Source organism: Ranitomeya imitator, chromosome 1 (assembly GCF_032444005.1).
Source record: "Ranitomeya imitator isolate aRanImi1 chromosome 1, aRanImi1.pri, whole genome shotgun sequence".
NCBI lineage: Eukaryota > Metazoa > Chordata > Amphibia > Anura > Dendrobatidae > Ranitomeya > Ranitomeya imitator.
The window spans coordinates 257918513-257937416 of record NC_091282.1 but is presented as its reverse complement, the minus strand read 5'-3'; the positions used below and the strand labels follow the sequence as shown (position 1 = coordinate 257937416).

At 44.1% G+C, this 18904-nt stretch overlaps 1 protein-coding gene across 1 annotated transcript in view; it reads right to left on the bottom strand.

Annotated features, from left to right (window-relative positions):
• Nucleotides 1-1135: 1135 nt before the first annotated feature.
• Nucleotides 1136-18904, bottom strand: part of RFLNA (refilin A) — an 88112-nt gene continuing 70343 nt past the window's right edge. Inside the window, exons 3-4 of the mRNA XM_069755995.1 lie at nucleotides 5871-5980; nucleotides 1136-5440 (exon numbers count right to left, since the gene is read on the bottom strand). Of these exons, the coding sequence (XP_069612096.1) occupies nucleotides 5107-5440; nucleotides 5871-5980 (444 nt within the window). The 3' untranslated portion in view covers nucleotides 1136-5106. The remainder of the gene's footprint in view (nucleotides 5441-5870; nucleotides 5981-18904) is intronic.

Genomic DNA, 18904 nt, shown 5'->3' with positions numbered 1-18904 from the left:
TATGCATGGCTCACTCAACCCTGTCCTACTCACCCTCCACGCGCTGTTGCTGCATCTCCGTTGTCCCGGCATCTCTTTCTGTGCTGACCAGTCACGTGGTACCGCTCATTAAGGTAATGAATATGCGTTCCATGCCTATGGGAGTGGAGATGCATGCATATTGATTACGACCGCTCAGCACAGGAAGAGCTGCTGGCGCCGGGACTGAAATGCAGCAACGGCGTGAGGAGGGTGAGTATGATGTCTTCTGGTAGCCGACTCCTGCCACTGCTCCGCCGCTCCCCCTCCCCCCTCCATGTTCTGGACAATGACTCGTGTATAAGCTGAGAGGGGCGTTTTCAGCACAAAAAATGTGCTGAAAATCTCAGCTTATACACGAGTATATATGGTAAATAAAGAGTATTGTGACACTCCCTTTGAGAAAGCATCACAGCGAAAGGCACGTTGGGGCACTGGTGGCTGTATGTGGGGTCCCTTCACCTCAATATGGGTAAGCGCCTTACTACCTTTATATTAGATATGGACTGATTAAGGTTTTTTTCTTGTCTTCCAGTACTATAATGCATGATATACATATAGACTGATTGATTTTCTTTGTCACTATACTGTCTTGATAGTCTATACTGTGATTTTCGGTATGCCTTACATGCAAATTCTTACGTGAATCATGGAAGATCATTAGTATTCCCTTTGTCTGATATAGACTACCTTGCTACCCTTTACTTTTTGGGTAAACCCTCTCCCACCTTTATCTACTTGATTTTATCCCCTTTTGAATCCTCTTACATGTCCCACTTACCGTACTCTCTGGTTCATGTCTTTTTACATTTAATCCTTACATTTTTTTTTACATTTTATACTCTTTTGAGTGGTGTTTTTCTGGGTACTTTGTACCCTGACTTTTGTTGTATAGACAAACGGTGAGTGAGGATATCAACTCTGGCATTATTATGTCTTACAAATTGTAAAACAGGAGAAACCTACAGTAGCTATAATAATGAAATTCACTAAAACAGACATTCTGACAAGTTGTGACTTTCTTAGAGTACTACAAATGAAATATGCAAAAAGAATGAAACACAAAACAAATATACAATAAATATAATAAGTTACGGAAGAATAATGAAAAGCGACGTAAGAGCACAGACTGTAGTATATTTAAGCAGTGATTATACATGCCAATGAAAATCTCCAGTCTACAAACATAAATTAGGATCACATTTATATAAGTCTTTTTATCACCAAAATGTAGCAAAAAGGAAATAATCATTTGTACATTGTCATAATAACAGTTGGTTCAAATTTTCAAAACATAAGACCAAATGTATTAATGTATTTTTAGCACAAATCACAGGCCACCATAATTCATAATTCTCCCCCCATAGCCTGCCCCATAATAAAATAGACATAAAACAAAAAACAATATCTAACACAATGACAAATGGCCATAATTTAAAAAAAAAAATCTTATTTTTTTTTCATAAAGAAAAACATTCTTGATTGTTATTTTATGACTAATTGATGTTGATAACAAATTATACTTTTGAAAGTTATTTCACCCATTAACTATTCATCAGTCATTCCGAAAAGTACCATCTTCGGGGGCATTTAAACGCCAGTCATGACGCAGTGTCCTTTTCCTTGGCATTCCTGGGCAGTACCTGTTAACATTCTGTGTATTTCATAGTAAACCATTAAACAATGCAAACCTTTGAAGTATCCAAACATATAGACAATAGTAAAATACATATCAAGAATATTTAAAGTTTTATTATATCCAATCTGAGGAACTAAATAAATACCAAATGTACATACAAATCTCCCTGTGTACAAAATTATAGACCTTTCCACAGTGGAATGTAATATAGAACAAGTCAAGCCAAACAAAGTGAGAGAAAAGACCCTTCCCTAAAGTGATTACCTGCCCTTAACACCATTTTGGTTTTGTTCATCTAGAGAAGTCTAACATTCTGTGATGATTTATTTCTCTAAATAATATGCAGTGGATTTACAGTTTTGTATGAAAAAAAAGATTTCTGACTGCTTTTTAGTTATTTTAAGGTTTTTTTCAGGCCTCACATATTGGTGACTTACCCCCAGATATAGTTATTATTATGAGATTGATGGGGGTACAACACCTGATATTCCCAACGATAAGTTGATATCAGCCGATGGATGAAAGCAATGTAGGGTGAGGAACACACCAGCTCATACATTATTTAGATATTTCTACCAAATGCTGCAGTTTATCTCCCATTTATTTGAAATGGTGATAAACTGCAGTTGTCAACAGCAAAACAATGTATGGAGCTGTGTTGTTCTGGGCTGTATATGGCTGATATCCGGTGACTACCAGAATACATATAAGCTGATCAATGGGGGTGCAAATTTTTGATGTCCTGCTGATCTCACATTAATAATCTATCCATTGGATGAGATACCAATTGTCCAGTCTCATATAACCCTTTTAACTCTGTCCTATATATCCACGCTTAGCGGCATTTTTCTGCACACTGGTAATACATTGACCTGATTAATAAGACAGAATGTTCATAGGCCTCTTAATAGAGAGGCATAAAAAAACATTAGAGACAATAACCTCCTCCGCTTATTCCCTTACTCCCTGGGTCCCTGCTTTCTGGCTCCTTTCATCAGGGCTGTGGAATCGGTAAGCCAAACCACTGACTTCGACTCCTCAATTTCCCTGACTTCCGACTTCGACCCCACAGCACGGCCTCACTACTGAGAATGTACATAAAGTGCAGCACAGATTCATCTCAGCTAAAACTCCGACCCCACATCACGGCCACACTACTGAGCATGTGCATAAAGTGCAGCACAGATTCATCTCAGCTAAAACTCCAACTCCACAGCACGGCCTCACTACTGAGCATGTACATAAAGTGCAGCACAGATTCATCTCAGCTAAACCTCCAACTCCTTGCACGGCCTCACTACTGAGCATGTACATAAAGTGCAGCACAGATTTATCTCAGCTAAACCTCCAACCCCACAGCACGGCCTCACTACTGAGCATGTACATAAAGTGCAGCACAGATTCATCTCATCTAAACCTCCAACCCCACAGCACGGCCTCGCTACTGAGAATGTACATAAAGTGCAGCACAGATTTATCTCAGCTAAACCTCCAACCCCACAGCACAGCCTTGCTACTGAGCATGTACATAAAGTGCAGCACAGATTCATCTCAGCTAAACCTCCAACTCCACAGCACGGCCTCCCTACTGAGCATGTACATAAAGTGCAGCACAGATTCATCTGAGTTAAACCTCCGACTCCACAGTATGGCCTCACTACTGAGCATGTACATAAAGTGCAGCACAGATTTATCTCAGCTAAACCTCCAACCCCACAGCACAGCCTCACTACCGAGCATGTACATAAAGTGCAGCACAGATTCATCTCATCTAAACCTCCAACCCCACAGCACGGCCTCACTACTGAGCATGCACATAAAGTACAGCACAGATTCATCTCATCTAAACCTCCAACCCCACAGCATGGCCTCGCTACTGAGCATGTACATAAAGTACAGCACAGATTCATCTCAGTTAAACCTCCGACTCCACAGCACGGCCTCCCTACTGAGCATGTACATAATGTGCAGCACAGATTCATCTCAGATAAACCTCCAACTCCACAGCACGGCCTCACTACTGAGCATGTACATAAGGTGCAGCACAGATCCATCTCAACTAAACCTCCAACCCCACAGCACGGCCTCACTACTGAGCATGTACATAAAGTACAGCACAGATTCATCTCAGTTAAACCTCCGACTCCACAGCACGACCTCACTATTGAGCATGTACATAATGTGCAGCACAGATTCATCTCAGCTAAACCTCCAACTCCACAGCACGGCCTCACTACTGAGCATGTACATAAGGTGCAGCACAGATTCATCTCAACTAAAAGCTGAGATCCTTAGATCAGGAACAGAGCAGACAATTATAGGACATTTCACAACTTTCCCAAATTCTTATGAAAACACTTACAGCGCATACCGCATTGTACTACTGTACGCAATGTATTATATATTATAGTCCATCCATTTTATACCGACTCCAACTTCACCAAAATGGACACCAACTAAATGACTCCGACTCCACAGCCTTTTCAAGATTAATTTTATTTTTTGAACTACTTGGAGACTTTAAAAAAAATAAAAAATAAAACAACTGATCAACAGAGATCATGGCATGATGTATCAGAAAAAAATGGTAATCTCACCCTCCAACGTATGGAGAAATTAATCAGTACAGAATGTTAGAACTAAAACTGACATGATGATAAAAGGTGGAGATTCACCTACTACATTACTGTTGCTTACAATTTATATCTCACATTTCAATACGGAAGTACATCATTGTTACTACTTAGTCCATAATAAGTCAACTGCATACCATCCTACCTTCAGTCTTCAGGTTACAGATATAATCCCCAAAATAAATGTGTAACCACAGCTTATCTGATCCTAGCGTCAGTTGTTGCCTCCAAAACCGTTTTCAATCACTAAATGAAATTAGAATTGCAGTTGCCATGTCTTTCCTTCCCTCAATCAACCTTCATTATGTAAATTCTAAAACATCTCAAAACTTTCCAACTTTTCAAAAGTTTTGGTAGCTGATACATAAGCCAAGCCACCCATTGCACAGATCCCTCTGTATAAGAGCTGACCACCCGACCTGCTTCTCTTGTACACATTTGTACCCCTAAAACATAACAGAACCTTAAGAATATTTGCTCAGTTTCACCCTGGACACACCAGTGGTGGGTAGATGATCGCACACCACATTATCTGGAAAGCCAAGGAGCCTTCATGATCCATCCAAGACTCAACAATAAATCTCAGAGTAAATCCTTTCAACAATCTTCCGATTATAATGAAACCATTAATGATTTTACATACAACAGCACAGGAAAAAATACAAGAAGAATTATCAATAAGAATGATACTGGTGAACCCAGTTCCAGCGTTAAACTCTTCAATCAAATCCAGATCCAGACTGCAGATTCTCTCTTCCATGTTTGCACTGTTAAGATAAGGTTCCCTGAAGAGGTTGTGATAAACCTGGTGCTGGATTACAGATCATCTGAGTATATCATACAAGGGCTTGTTTCCTCACACAGTTCCAGATGTACACTGGAGGCGAACCATTTTTTGGGCCCCCCGCAGTTGTAGTTGAGTGTTGTTCTGTAAATGTTCTTGGCATGTTTCGGGTAGATGATAGTTGTGCTTTCAAACCTCAGAGCCTTGTTACGTGGCTCAAAAACCAGCTGAGATTTGTAATTCTTCCACGTGCAGTTTGGGGCGGAGATGATTGTTTCACTGAAAGAAGTGACGGTTGGTATTGGGGCATAAAACACATGATCTCGAAAATGCTTCTCTGAATCATACTTGATTTCCGAATTGCATCTGGAAATAGAAGTGGGAACAAGAGGAACATATGAGCAGGTATTCCTGTGGACAGATTCATAGAGTAAAGCTTGAAAGATATTTGACACAAATTATCATGTAAAGTTATAACATGGCAGAGCACGTGAGTATGGAGGTGATGCTCTTATTAAATAATCAAAAGTACAAAGAGAGCATCATCCATCTGACTGTTCTTGTTTAATGTCAGGATGTGCAGCATGGGTCAATTAAAGGAAATTATGGAATTCATCTGTCTCTAGGAAAATATTTGTCAGCAGTAATAACACAAAAATCTAAAATATCATGATCTTATTTTTTTAGCTAAACATCCCCATCCAATTTATCATATGATAGTAAAAAATATTAGGTGCATTGTGTTGCTTTTTCATTTTCTCCCAAAGGCATACAAAGGCCTAAAATTGTAATTTACCTGATTTCTTGGACTGGCTCTGGATTTACTTCTATGCTTTCCCCAAACACAACTGGGTGCATCCTTGGCCTTGCCTCTGGAGGAGAGTTGCTAAGTAGAAGATATGGTATCTGAAGAGGAGAGGAAGGATTTATTCTGCTGAGATTTTTATCAAGGTACATAAAGTATTGCAAGTGTATTAATAAAAGCAACAAAGGCAACATTTAATTCATCTGTTTCACAATGCTATGTAGCTTAACATTTGATGCTCTTAAAGGGAATCTGTCACCAGGTTTTTGCAACCCCTTTAAAGAGCAGCATATAAGGGGAAAGACCCCGATTCCAGATATGTGCCACTTACTGAGCTGCTTGCTGTCGTTTTGACAAAATCCCTGTTTTCCCTGTTGCAGATCCACCAGTTCTCTGAATGCTGTACTCTTTATAGCCCCGCCCCCACCATTGATTGGCAGCTTTCTGCCCAGTGTACACACAAAGCTGCCAATCAGTAGTAGGGGAGGGGTTATCTAGAGCTCATGAATATGTAGGACTACATAGCAGCAGGTTTATAGTCCTCTAATGATAATCTCTTGCTGATAAAACAATGATTTTTATCAAAACTAAGCAGCTTATTACGTTGCACATCACTGGAATCATGGTCTCTGTGTCTACATTATCAATAAAAAAATAGATCTTGACTGCTGTAATGATCAGTTTTTATTTTAATGCTAATTTTCTGCTAATAACCTGGCACCACTGGCAATTGTATGCTGATTTAATTGGCCACCAGGTCCCTGTCATATCCAAAAACCAAAACCTTCTAGAATTTAGATTCAGCAACTGGAGGGTGTAATGTGTATAGTCTCACCAATAACCCCAACTATTAGATTGGACTATATGCTTTATCTGACAGAACTGAATTTTTCTTACGCAATTTATTATTATATATTCTTATTTTGCTTTCCACAACCGTGCTTTTAATTCAGCTCTCACAGGTTCTTATAAGAGGGTTATGTAGGTGGACTCCAGTTCATCAAAGTTTGGCACCACAATTTTTGAGTAAAAAGCTTTGAAAAGTCACATTTTTTAGTCCTCATAATACAGGTCTTTTGATGTTCAGCATCTTGGATCATAGCTCACAGTCTTCGGATAGGCCATCCATATCAGATCAGTGGAGTCTCTCTCTTAGGACTCCCGCTGGTCCCCTGACTGAGGAAGCCCCATACTTTTTGTGGCTGTGCCTGGTATTTAAGCCGAGTCTTACTTAGGACTGAGCGACAGAGAGCTGCAGTACCAGAAACAGCCATTAAGACAAATATGGAGCCGTTCTTGGTCAACAATGAAGGGTAAAAAAACTAAAGAACCCTCAATGAGCTGATCAGGGGGGATGCTGAGAGTAGGATTTCCACCAATCCATTACTCATGCCCAATCCTAAATATAAACCATAAATATTCAAGGCCTGGAAAATCCCTTTAATACCTCAGCACTATTTGGAGGCTTGCAGTTGATCCACTTCACAATATTTTATGCCTAACTGGTTCTTCTAGAGATAAACCAGAACATTTTAATTAAGCTGAAACTTTCCAGTTACAAGGCAAGCAGTAGCAGCTTTGTTTAATGACAGACGCTATTCCAAATAACTTTAAGCATAAATTCCAGACTCACTTCTTATTTTAGGGTGACAGCTTGAGTAATAGCTTACTTTCCTGCAGCCAAAATAATAAACGTGCACTCAGGCAGCCAAACCCTGCTTGCTGACTGCTAGGAAGATGACTTATTTACCTGTATTTTTAACTACTTGTCAGTCTGACGAAAAAAGAGTTGTTTGCCGTGAGTACCTTTTATTTTAGAAGGTGTCCCCAATGATGACCTGACAAAGGATGTCCTGTTCCCGGGACCCTAGTGATCAGCACTAATCAGTAACGTCTGCTAGAGTGCCTCCATAGGAGAATAGAAGGATTACACAGTTCCACATTAAATAGAATCTATCAGCAGGTTTTTTCTATGTAATCTGAGTGCACCATGATGTATGGGCTGAGACTCTGATTCCAGCGATGTGTCACTTTCCAGGCTGTGTGCTTTTGTTTCAATAGAATTAGTGTTTAATCAGCAAGAGATTATCACTACTGGACTAGGTGTCTTGTGCTTTATGGTCCAAACATGACCCCATAACTGATTAGCAGCTTTCTGTCAATATACAGGGTACACAGAAAGCTGCTAATCACTGGTGCGGATGGGGTTATCACAACTCAGATTTCAAAGCTGAGAAAACTGTGATTGTTTCATAACGGATGCACCCAATAAACTAAAAAATGATACATTGCTGGACTCAGGGTCTCTGTCCTTACATGATGCTGCTGTCAGATTACATAGTAAATCACTGCTGATAGATTCCATTTAATTCAGTTTGCTGTCTTAATGGTAAGTGGCTATTATCCTCTCTAGTATGGGGGAATTCTGAATTTGGGTCTCCATCTATTAATTCAGAATTCTATCTAAGGCACATGTGGCCCCTTAACTACATATTGTGCACGTGCGAGTTATATACTATTTACACTTTTTAGAACCATATCAAGTGAATTATGTAGAAAACTATACAGACCGTATGGTCGTAAACGCCTCAATAATCCTGTATAAGGATAAGCAAGAAGCTCCAAAATCAAAATTGTAAAAAAAAAAAACACAAACAAAAACAAAAACATACAAAAACGCTTCTGAAAGTACCGTACATTTGTATTAACTTCCACAGCATTAATGTTTGGTTCAGATTCGAGAAGATCTGTTATAATGAAATCAGCCCTGAGCTTCTTGTTATTTACAGATGGAAAAAAGCCTCCAGCTCGGGCACTTCCCACATCTGCAGTTCAGAAATCAGAACCAGGCTAACATGTTTTAGCATTTCCCAGTGTAGACTCGAGTCATATACGGTAAATGGCCTCCAGCCTATCTTGCAAAATATCCTTACAAATGAATGCACTGTTTCATGTTGACTTGTCTTCTGAAGAAGGAAATACCACCGGCACTATTATTCATACACACCAGTGGCTTTCTGCAGTAACATCCACACACAGTTAAGGGCGCTAATGGTTGGAGACCTGATATCTCAACTGAAAATTACTACTAGGACAACCCCTTCTTGAAGGGTTATGGGGATATTATACTGATGGATGCGGGCTGTAGGGATATTATACTGGGGGATGCTGACTGTGGGGATGTTATACTGGGGGATGTGGGCTGTGGGGATATTATACTGGGGGATTCTGACTGTGGGGATATTATACTGGGGGATGCTGACTGTGGGGATGTTATACTGGGGGATGTGGGCTGTGGGGATATTATACTGGGGGATGTGGGCTGTGGGGATATTATACTGGGGGATTCTGACTGTGAGGATATTATACTGGGGGATGCTGACTGTGGAGATATTATACTGGGGGATGCGGGGCTGTGGGGATTATGATACTAGGGATGCTGACTGTGGGGATATTATACTGGGGGATGTGGGCTGTGGGGATATTATACTGGGGGATGCTGACTGTGAGGATATTATACTGGGGGATGCTGACTGTGGGGATGTTATACTGGGGGATGCTGACTGTGGGGATATTATACTGGGGGATGTGGGCTGTGGGGATATTATACTGGGGGATGCTGGCTGTGGGGATATTATACTGGGGGATGTGGGCTGTGGGGATATTATACTGGGGGATTCTGACTGTGAGGATATTATACTGGGGGATGCTGACTGTGAGGATATTATACTGGGGGATGCTGACTGTGGAGATATTATACTGGGGGATGTGGGCTGTGGGGATATTATACTGGGGGATGCGGGGCTGTGGGGATTATGATACTAGGGATGCTGACTGTGGGGATATTATACTGGGGGATGTGGGCTGTGGGGATATTATACTGGGGGATGCTGACTGTGAGGATATTATACTGGGGGATGCTGACTGTGGTGATGTTATACTGGGGGATGCTGACTGTGGGGATATTATACTGGGGGATGTGGGCTGTGGGGATATTATACTGGGGGATGCTGGCTGTGGGGATATTATACTGGTGTGTTCAGGCTGTAGGGATATTATACTGGGCGAAGCTGACTGTGGGGATATTATATTGGGGGATGCTGACTGTGGGGATATTATACTGGGGGATGCTGACTGTGAGGATATTATACTGGGGGATGTGGGCTGTGGGGATATTATACTGGGGGATGCTGGCTGTGGGGATATTATACTGGTGGATGCAGGCTGTGGGGATATTATACTGGGAGATGCTGGCTGTGGTGATATTATGTTGGGGATGCTGGCTGTGGGAATATTATACTGGGGGATGCTGGCTTTGGGGACATTATACTGGGGATGCTGGCTTTGTGGATATTATACTGGGGGATGCTGGCTGTGGGGATATTATACTGGGGGATGCTGGCTGTGGGGATATTATACTGGGGGATGCTGGCTGTGGGGATATTATACTGGGGGATGCTGGCTGTGGGGATATTATACTGGGGGATGCTGGCTGTGGGGATATTATACTGGGGGATGCTGGCTGTGTGGATATTATACTGGGGGATGCTGGCTGTGGGGATATTATACTGGGGGATGCTGGCTGTGGGGATATTATACTGGGGGATGCTGGCTGTGTGGATATTATACTGGGGGATGCTGGCTGTGTGGATATTATACTGGGGGATGCTGGCTGTGGGGATATTATACTGGGGGATGCTGGCTGTGTGGATATTATACTGGGGGATGCTGGCTGTGGGGATATTATACTGGGGGATGCTGGCTGTGGGGATATTATACTGGGGGATGCTGGCTGTGTGGATATTATACTGGGGGATGCTGGCTGTGGGGATATTATACTGGGGGATGCTGGCTGTGGGGATATTATACTGGGGGATGCTGGCTGTGGGGATATTATTGTGGCACCCCTAGGGGTATTTGCCACAAAAATAGTTACTGACAGTAAGTACAAATACTAAAATAGCAAGACTGCACTACCACCTCCGGCCAGAAGGGGGAGCTCCAGAGACTCCCCTTGATCCATTCTGGTCTGAGAGAAGAAATGGCAGTTGGGCTAAGGAGCTGAAAGTGAGAGGTCATACAGTTGAATCTCTAACAGCCCTGTGACTGTTACCAGGCCTAAATCACCGGCCTGAGGAGAAGAGGGATAGAGAAAAAGGACATTGTGAGAACCGGGTAGCATTAATCACTACCCAGAACAGGCGCAAAGACGGATACCGGATCCGTGGCTGTATTCATTATATATAATACAGCAACCGGAAAAACGTGAGGTGATATCAGCTTCACTAGGGCCGGACGCAGCAACAGACACAGAGTTCAGCGGTACTCCCAGAGGGGGTAAACCGATAAAAGGACTCGGGTTGCCCGTCGAACCAGGACCCGGAGGGGACAGATTGGGCCGGCAGCCAGTTCACATACAGCAGCAGGGCCACACAGAAATTGCGCACAATAAGAGGCGAAGACCCCGGCAGGGTCAAAGTAACTCAGAGTTCCCATACAGACTCCGGTGACAGGACTGGTTGTAAATCCTTTTATGTTAAAGTAAACTGGTTAAACGTTTCAGTGCCTCAGTCTTTCATTTGGACAATAGCCATCTATCCAGGATCGGGATCGTCACCGCTGGGAGAACCTGCTGCTGATCAAGTAAGTGCCTGTCCCCTCATGATACCCCTTACACTGTGCATTGCCTTAGGCCACAGCACCGGGTCAAGCCACCCGTGACATCCCCCTCAAGAGACAGACTCCATTGGTCCGGTGCTGGGTATCCCGGTCTCCTGGGCGTTACAATTGGCGTCACGAACAGGATCTAGCCAGCCCGTATACCGGGTATTGTGTGCCGTGATTGGAGCCCAAAACTGTGAAAACTGGGATGAAAAATCTTGAAAATTGACTTTATTAAAGAAAAATCCATTCCCCATTGAAAACTATTGAAAGTGACTTTTCCCCATTGGTTATAATGGAGTAAAGATGGCCGCCATCCCCTGAGGTAATCACTTCATAACCGTTAGGCACGAGACTGTTAATTGAGCTACACCATTACCTGAGCCCCAGTCTAACTGAAAAACTTCAGAATCCGCCATTACTGAGCGCGCGGCGGGCGGGAGCAGCAGGGGGCGTGTCATTGTGGGCAGCACCAAGCTGAGCGCTCTGACATCAGAGCAAGGGGAAAATCGATCCTGCTGCACAGCGGAACGAATCTACACTATCCCGACGGAAACGGAGGACCGGAAGGGTCCGGATTAACTAAGGGGGCACAGTATGTCGCAGCACGGAGACGCCGCAGCACCCGGCAACGCTAATGCAGCTGAAAGACAGAGTGTCAATAGAGAGTCCGGTAGCACAGCGGTGCAAGGAGTGGCGCCCATCATGCCGGTGCTGATGCCATATACCCCGGGTGGCCCATGGCTTCCAATGTATGAAGGTGAGCCTAATACCCTTGACGATTTCAGAGAAAAGATGCTGGCCCATTTTGACATGTTCCCTGTGGGTGAAGTTCAGCGTGTTAGTCTCCTGATGATGCAGTTAAGTGGCCATGCTAAGCGAGAAGTCACAGCATGGGCAGCTGATCTAAAAGGCACTGTTGAACGCATATTTGCTGGATTAAAAGCTACATTTGAAACCACGGCCAGCAGCAAAGCTAAAATACGATTCTTTAATTGCAAACAAAAAGCTAATGAGGGCGTGAGAGACTTTGCCTTAAACCTGCAGGAAGCCCTTAAATCACTTACACTGGCTGAACCCATTTTTAACACCGGAGCGGATAAACTACTAAGAGATCAATTTATTGAGGGACTCTACACCCCTTCTCACCGGGGGCATGTGAGCATGCTTGTTTTTAAGAACCCTGAATTGACATTTGCCCAATTAAAGGAGAGCGCTATACGTCTCCAGCTGGCAGAGGCACCTCGGGATCAGGATCCTGCGCAACCCATGGCAGAGGCACCTCAACAACAGGGAGTGCCAGTGACATCAGCTATGTCTGGGGCCATTGCTAAGCCCCTGGGGCCCAGTACTAATGAGGCTCTTCAACAAAAGCTTGACTCTTTAGCTGATGTTGTTGCTTCAATGGCTAAAACCATGCAGGAGATGAGAGGACACAAGATGGAGTTGGCAAACTGTAGAGAGGATGTTCCATGGATGAGACCCCGGAGATACCCGACATGGAGAGGACGACCCCGCGACCGCTACCAACCGGATGGACAGCCCATTTGCCGCCGTTGCCAGCAGCCGGGCCACTTTGCACGAGATTGTGATTTAAACGTGAATCCCCTGGGAATGCGGGCCGCTTCGCAGGAATGAACTTTCAAGGCCCAACACCCTGGCACGACAGGTACATCGGAGGACGACCCATTATCCCGATCGTGCTGGACGGAATTCCCCTCAACGCTTTGCTGGACACAGGTTCCCAGATTTCATCTATACCGTATATCCTTTATAAGAGGTACTGGGCTGATGCAGATATTGATAAAGGGCCCTCTGATGTTGAACTAGATATATGGGCCAGTAATGGTAAGTTGGTACCGAAACTAGGATTCAGGGAGATGACCATAAAGATTGGTAAAGTAGAACTGAAGAAACAGGGTATAATTGTTGTTGATGTTGACCGGCGGAACTGTGAACCAACTGTATTGATAGGAATGAATGTGTTAGAGAACTGCTTTTCCGAAGTCATTTCTGTCTTACAGCAAATTGCTGAAACTGCCCAATCCTGCCAGCAGAGAGTTCTCCGGAGGGAAATAAAAGTATTGATGTTAAGGCAACAGGTAGAAGTTGCAGGTGGAGAAATTGGCAGTGTGAGGGTAAGTGATCCAACGTCTATTGTAATCCCACCAAAAACAGAAATGCTGGTATGGTGTAGAGCAGCCATTGGTACTAAGGGACGAGATTATCAAGCCTTAATAGAACCAGTGTACACCGACAGCAGGCCCACTATACTCACAGCACGAGGGATAGTCGAGGTACACCGGGGACGAGTGCCGGTACGACTTTTGAACTGTGGAGAGGAAGAGGTCACTTTGCCAAGGTATGCTACAATGGCAAAGCTATATACTGTTGACAACAATGCCATCACAACCATTGAGCCCTTAGAACCAACCTGTCAGGTGGAAGGCAATGGCTCAGATGGAGAAATGGAGGATTGGTGCCAACAGCTACACGTGGGCATAAATTCAACACCTACCCATCAAAAACAAGGGGTGTATATTCTAGTGACGGAATATGAACAAGTCTTCAGTAAACACCCATTGGACTTCGGACGGATAGAAGGGGTAGAACACACAATCCCCACAGGTGACCATCCCCCAATAAAAGAAAGATATAGACCCATACCGCCCGCTCACTATCAATGTGCAAAAGATATGCTGAGGGAAATGAAACAGGCCGGGGTAATAAGAGACAGCTGTAGCCCCTGGGCGGCCCCTCTAGTGATTGTCAAAAAAAAGGACGGAACCATGAGAATGTGCGTAGACTACCGGAAGATTAATAACATCACCCATAAAGACGCCTACCCCTTGCCTAGGATAGAAGAGTCCTTAACTGCTTTGAAATCTGCTAATTATTTTTCCACCTTAGACTTAACAAGCGGGTATTGGCAAATCCCTGTGGCTGAGAGAGATAAGGAAAAGACGGCATTCACCACACCAATGGGTCTATGTGAATTTAATCGCATGCCGTTCGGACTCTGCAACGCATCCGGTACCTTCCAGCGGCTGATGGAATGCTGCCTCGGACACAAGAACTTCGAGACCGTCCTCCTGTACCTAGATGATGTGATCGTCTACTCGAAGACTTACGAACAACACTTAATGGACCTGGCAGAAGTGTTCGAAGCCTTATCCAGGTATGGCATGAAAGTCAAGCCATCCAAATGTCACCTTCTCTAGCCAAAGGTACAGTACCTGGGACACATCGTGAGTTCGGAGGGAGTAGCACCAGATCCCGAGAAAATAAGCGCCATAAGGGATTGGCCAAGACCTACCAGCGCAAAAGAAGTGAGACAATTCCTGGGATTGGTGGGTTACTATCGCAGATTTATAAAAGGATTTACCAAGTTGGCAGCACCCTTGCAAGACACCTTGGTAGGGCAGACGAAGAAACCTTCAAACCGAAACCCTCCTTTTCAGTGGAACGACGAAAGGGAAGACTCCTTTGAACAACTAAAGAAGGCACTAACCGGAGAAGAGGTTCTGGCATACCCAGATTACCATCAACCTTTCATCCTCTACACCGATGCCAGTAATGTGGGACTAGGAGCGGTGCTGTCACAAAAGCAAGAAGGTCGGGAGAAAGTCATCGCCTTTGCAAGTAGAAAGCTCCGGCCTACTGAAAGAAATTCAGAAAATTACAGCTCCTTCAAATTGGAACTACTGGCAGTAGTTTGGGCTGTGACGGAGCGTTTCAAACACTATCTGGCCGCTGCAGAATTTATTGTCTATACTGACAACAATCCGTTGACCCACCTGGACACAGCCAAATTAGGTGCGTTAGAACAGCGATGGATAGCCCGGTTATCTAATTACAACTTCATAATCAAGTATCGAGCAGGTCGCAAGAATGGAAATGCCGATGCCCTATCCCGGATGCCACACTTGAGAGATGTAGAAGAGGAAACGGGGGAGCTTGAAGAAATTGAACTACCAGCCTTCCATCGTCCCAAGGCAAAACATCATCAGTCAAGTACCTATCAGAAACAACAAGAGGTGAATTTTAATCCGTTAGCACACCATAGATGGGCTGACACCCAAGACAGCAATCCGGCTGTGAAGTTGGTGAAGGAACTGTTGACTGAGCAAAGTGCATATCCCGATGAGGATGCCCCAGAAGAGACGCATCAACTCTGGAAAGAGAGAGGCAAAATGTTCCTGTATCAAGGGAAGCTCTGTAGAAGATACACCAATCCGAAAACACATGAATTGGTTTGGCAGATTATTGTGCCTAAACAAGATGTGAAGATGGTCCTCGAAGCTTACCATAATGGTGCTGGTCACTTCGGTTGGAAAAAGTTAGAAGTACTTCTAAGAGAAAGATTTTATTGGGTCGGGATGAGAAAATCAATCGAACAGTGGTGCAGAAATTGTGGCCCGTGCAACTTCAGAAGAAACGATCAAAAGAACCAAAGAGCACCACTGCAGCCCATAATCACCAAACAACCACTTGAACTTGTAGCCATGGACCACGTGAAGTTGACACCAAGCCGGTCCGGCTATGTCTATGCCTTGACCATCGTGGACCATTATTCACGTTTCTTGGTAGTAGTACCCGTAAAAGATCTGACAGCAAAAACAGCAGCCAAAGCGTTCCAAACGTACTTTTGTAGACCCCATGGATATCCGGAACAGGTTCTCACCGACCAAGGTACAGCCTTTGAATCAGAGATCTTCAGAGAATTCTGTAATATGTATGGTTGCAAAAAGATCCGGACGACGGCCTATCATCCACAAACAAACGGCTTATGCGAGAAGATGAACCATATTGTAATAGACCTACTAAAGACTTTACCTGAGACAGATAGGAATCAATGGCCAGAGAAATTGCCTGACTTGGTGGATCTGTATAATCATGTCCCGGTGAGCTCCACCAACTGCACCCCAGCTTACCTTATGCGTGCAAGACCCGGCCAATTACCAATCGATCTAGAAATGGGAATTCTGAAACCAGACGCAGAAGTTCAAGACTCCAATTGGGATATCATACGGCAAAAGCAGTATCGCCAAGTGCAAGAGAGTGTGGAAAGAAGCCTTCAGCAAACTAAAGAAAGACAAGAGCGAACTTTCAACCAGAATGCTCTAGCGACCCCATTAAGACCGGGTGACCAAGTGCTCAAGAGAAATCGTCGAACCAATAAACTAGACAATCAGTGGGAAGCCGTACCCTACACAGTTTTACCAACAAGAATGGATAATCCTAAAATGTGTCTCATTAGCAAAAACGGAGGCTTAACATCTGTACTAGTGTCAAGAGACAATCTTAAATTGTGTCCGGAAGCATTGAAAGAGCCAGAAGTTGTCCAGCCAGAACCAGAAGTTATTCAACCCATACAGGTTCAACCAGTAAAGGAAAAAGAAGAGGAAATGTATCACACCTGTATAGGAGACTTTCCCAAAACCCTACTAACATACCATGGTGCAGTAGTGGTTCCCATGGTGGCCTTTTACCCAACACCGAACCCAATACCAGAAGTCCCAAGACAGGAAGAGGCTGACCCCGTACTACAGGAGGTTCCAGGCCAGGAAGAACAGATTCCTGATCAGAGTAATCTCATTCACGGTGGACTTGCCAACTCCATAGTCATGGAATTATCTTTAGCAGAGCGGGCAGATACTACATCCGCAGTAGACAGTAGTACACCACATGAAGAGATACCGCTATTACGTAGATCACAGCGTAGTACCCAGGGCCAATTACCGGCCAGGTATGCAGATTACCAACTATAAAGCTCATAATGTGAATTGTATATATGTTATGCCATATATAGTTAAACAGAAAATGTAGTATAGTCATTGTTATCAGTCTGCAACGTTTAAGCCCAGTGCCTACAGAGACTTGTCTGTATGAACTTATTGCATATTCTTGAACTTTTTATCAGCCCGGAGGCACTAAATCAAAGCTCCGGAAAGACTGCTTTTTGAACTTTGCTTTTTGCTCTTTTTGAACTTTCTTTAGACTTTATATTGATAAGTCCGTTGGAAAAATGGAACTAAATTCCTGGACACTAAGTACAGTGCCTTTCCTAATACCTTCAAGGATAGAACTGTATTAATGGACGCTATTTGAAGTGACTTTTTACAGAACTCTATTTTTGTTTCCTTGAGTGGTTTTTGTAACTTTTCATTTTTAAGACTCTGTACATATTATTTGTTATTTCAAAATGTTATTGTCCCACAGTCCCGGGGTACTGTTCTTAACTAAGGGGGAATGTGGCACCCCTAGGGGTATTTGCCACAAAAATAGTTACTGACAGTAAGTACAAATACTAAAATAGCAAGACTGCACTACCACCTCCGGCCAGAAGGGGGAGCTCCAGAGACTCCCCTTGATCCATTCTGGTCTGAGAGAAGAAATGGCAGTTGGGCTAAGGAGCTGAAAGTGAGAGGTCATACAGTTGAATCTCTAACAGCCCTGTGACTGTTACCAGGCCTAAATCACCGGCCTGAGGAGAAGAGGGATAGAGAAAAAGGACATTGTGAGAACCGGGTAGCATTAATCACTACCCAGAACAGGCGCAAAGACGGATACCGGATCCGTGGCTGTATTCATTATATATAATACAGCAACCGGAAAAACGTGAGGTGATATCAGCTTCACTAGGGCCGGACGCAGCAACAGACACAGAGTTCAGCGGTACTCCCAGAGGGGGTAAACCGATAAAAGGACTCGGGTTGCCCGTCGAACCAGGACCCGGAGGGGACAGATTGGGCCGGCAGCCAGTTCACATACAGCAGCAGGGCCACACAGAAATTGCGCACAATAAGAGGCGAAGACCCCGGCAGGGTCAAAGTAACTCAGAGTTCCCATACAGACTCCGGTGACAGGACTGGTTGTAAATCCTTTTATGTTAAAGTAAACTGGTTAAACGTTTCAGTGCCTCAGTCTTTCATTTGGACAATAGCCATCTATCCAGGATCGGGATCGTCACCGCTGGGAGAACCTGCTGCTGATCAAGTAAGTGCCTGTCCCCTCATGATACCCCTTACACTGTGCATTGCCTGAGGCCACAGCACCGGGTCAAGCCACCCGTGACATCCCCCTCAAGAGACAGACTCCATTGGTCCAGTGCTGGGTATCCCGGTCTCCTGGGCGTCACATTATACTGGGGGATGCTGGCTGTGGGGATATTATACTGGGGGATGCTGGCTTTGGGGATATTATACTGGGGGGTGCTTGCTGTGCAGGTTCAGTTTGTAGAGGACAATGTGGTGGGCAGTATGAGAGCATAGTGTGAAGAGGTGGGCCACCAAATGGATATGGAGAGGGGGTAGCATGAAATGGGGTCACAGTATGGAGAGAGGTTAACATCATGGGGCAGT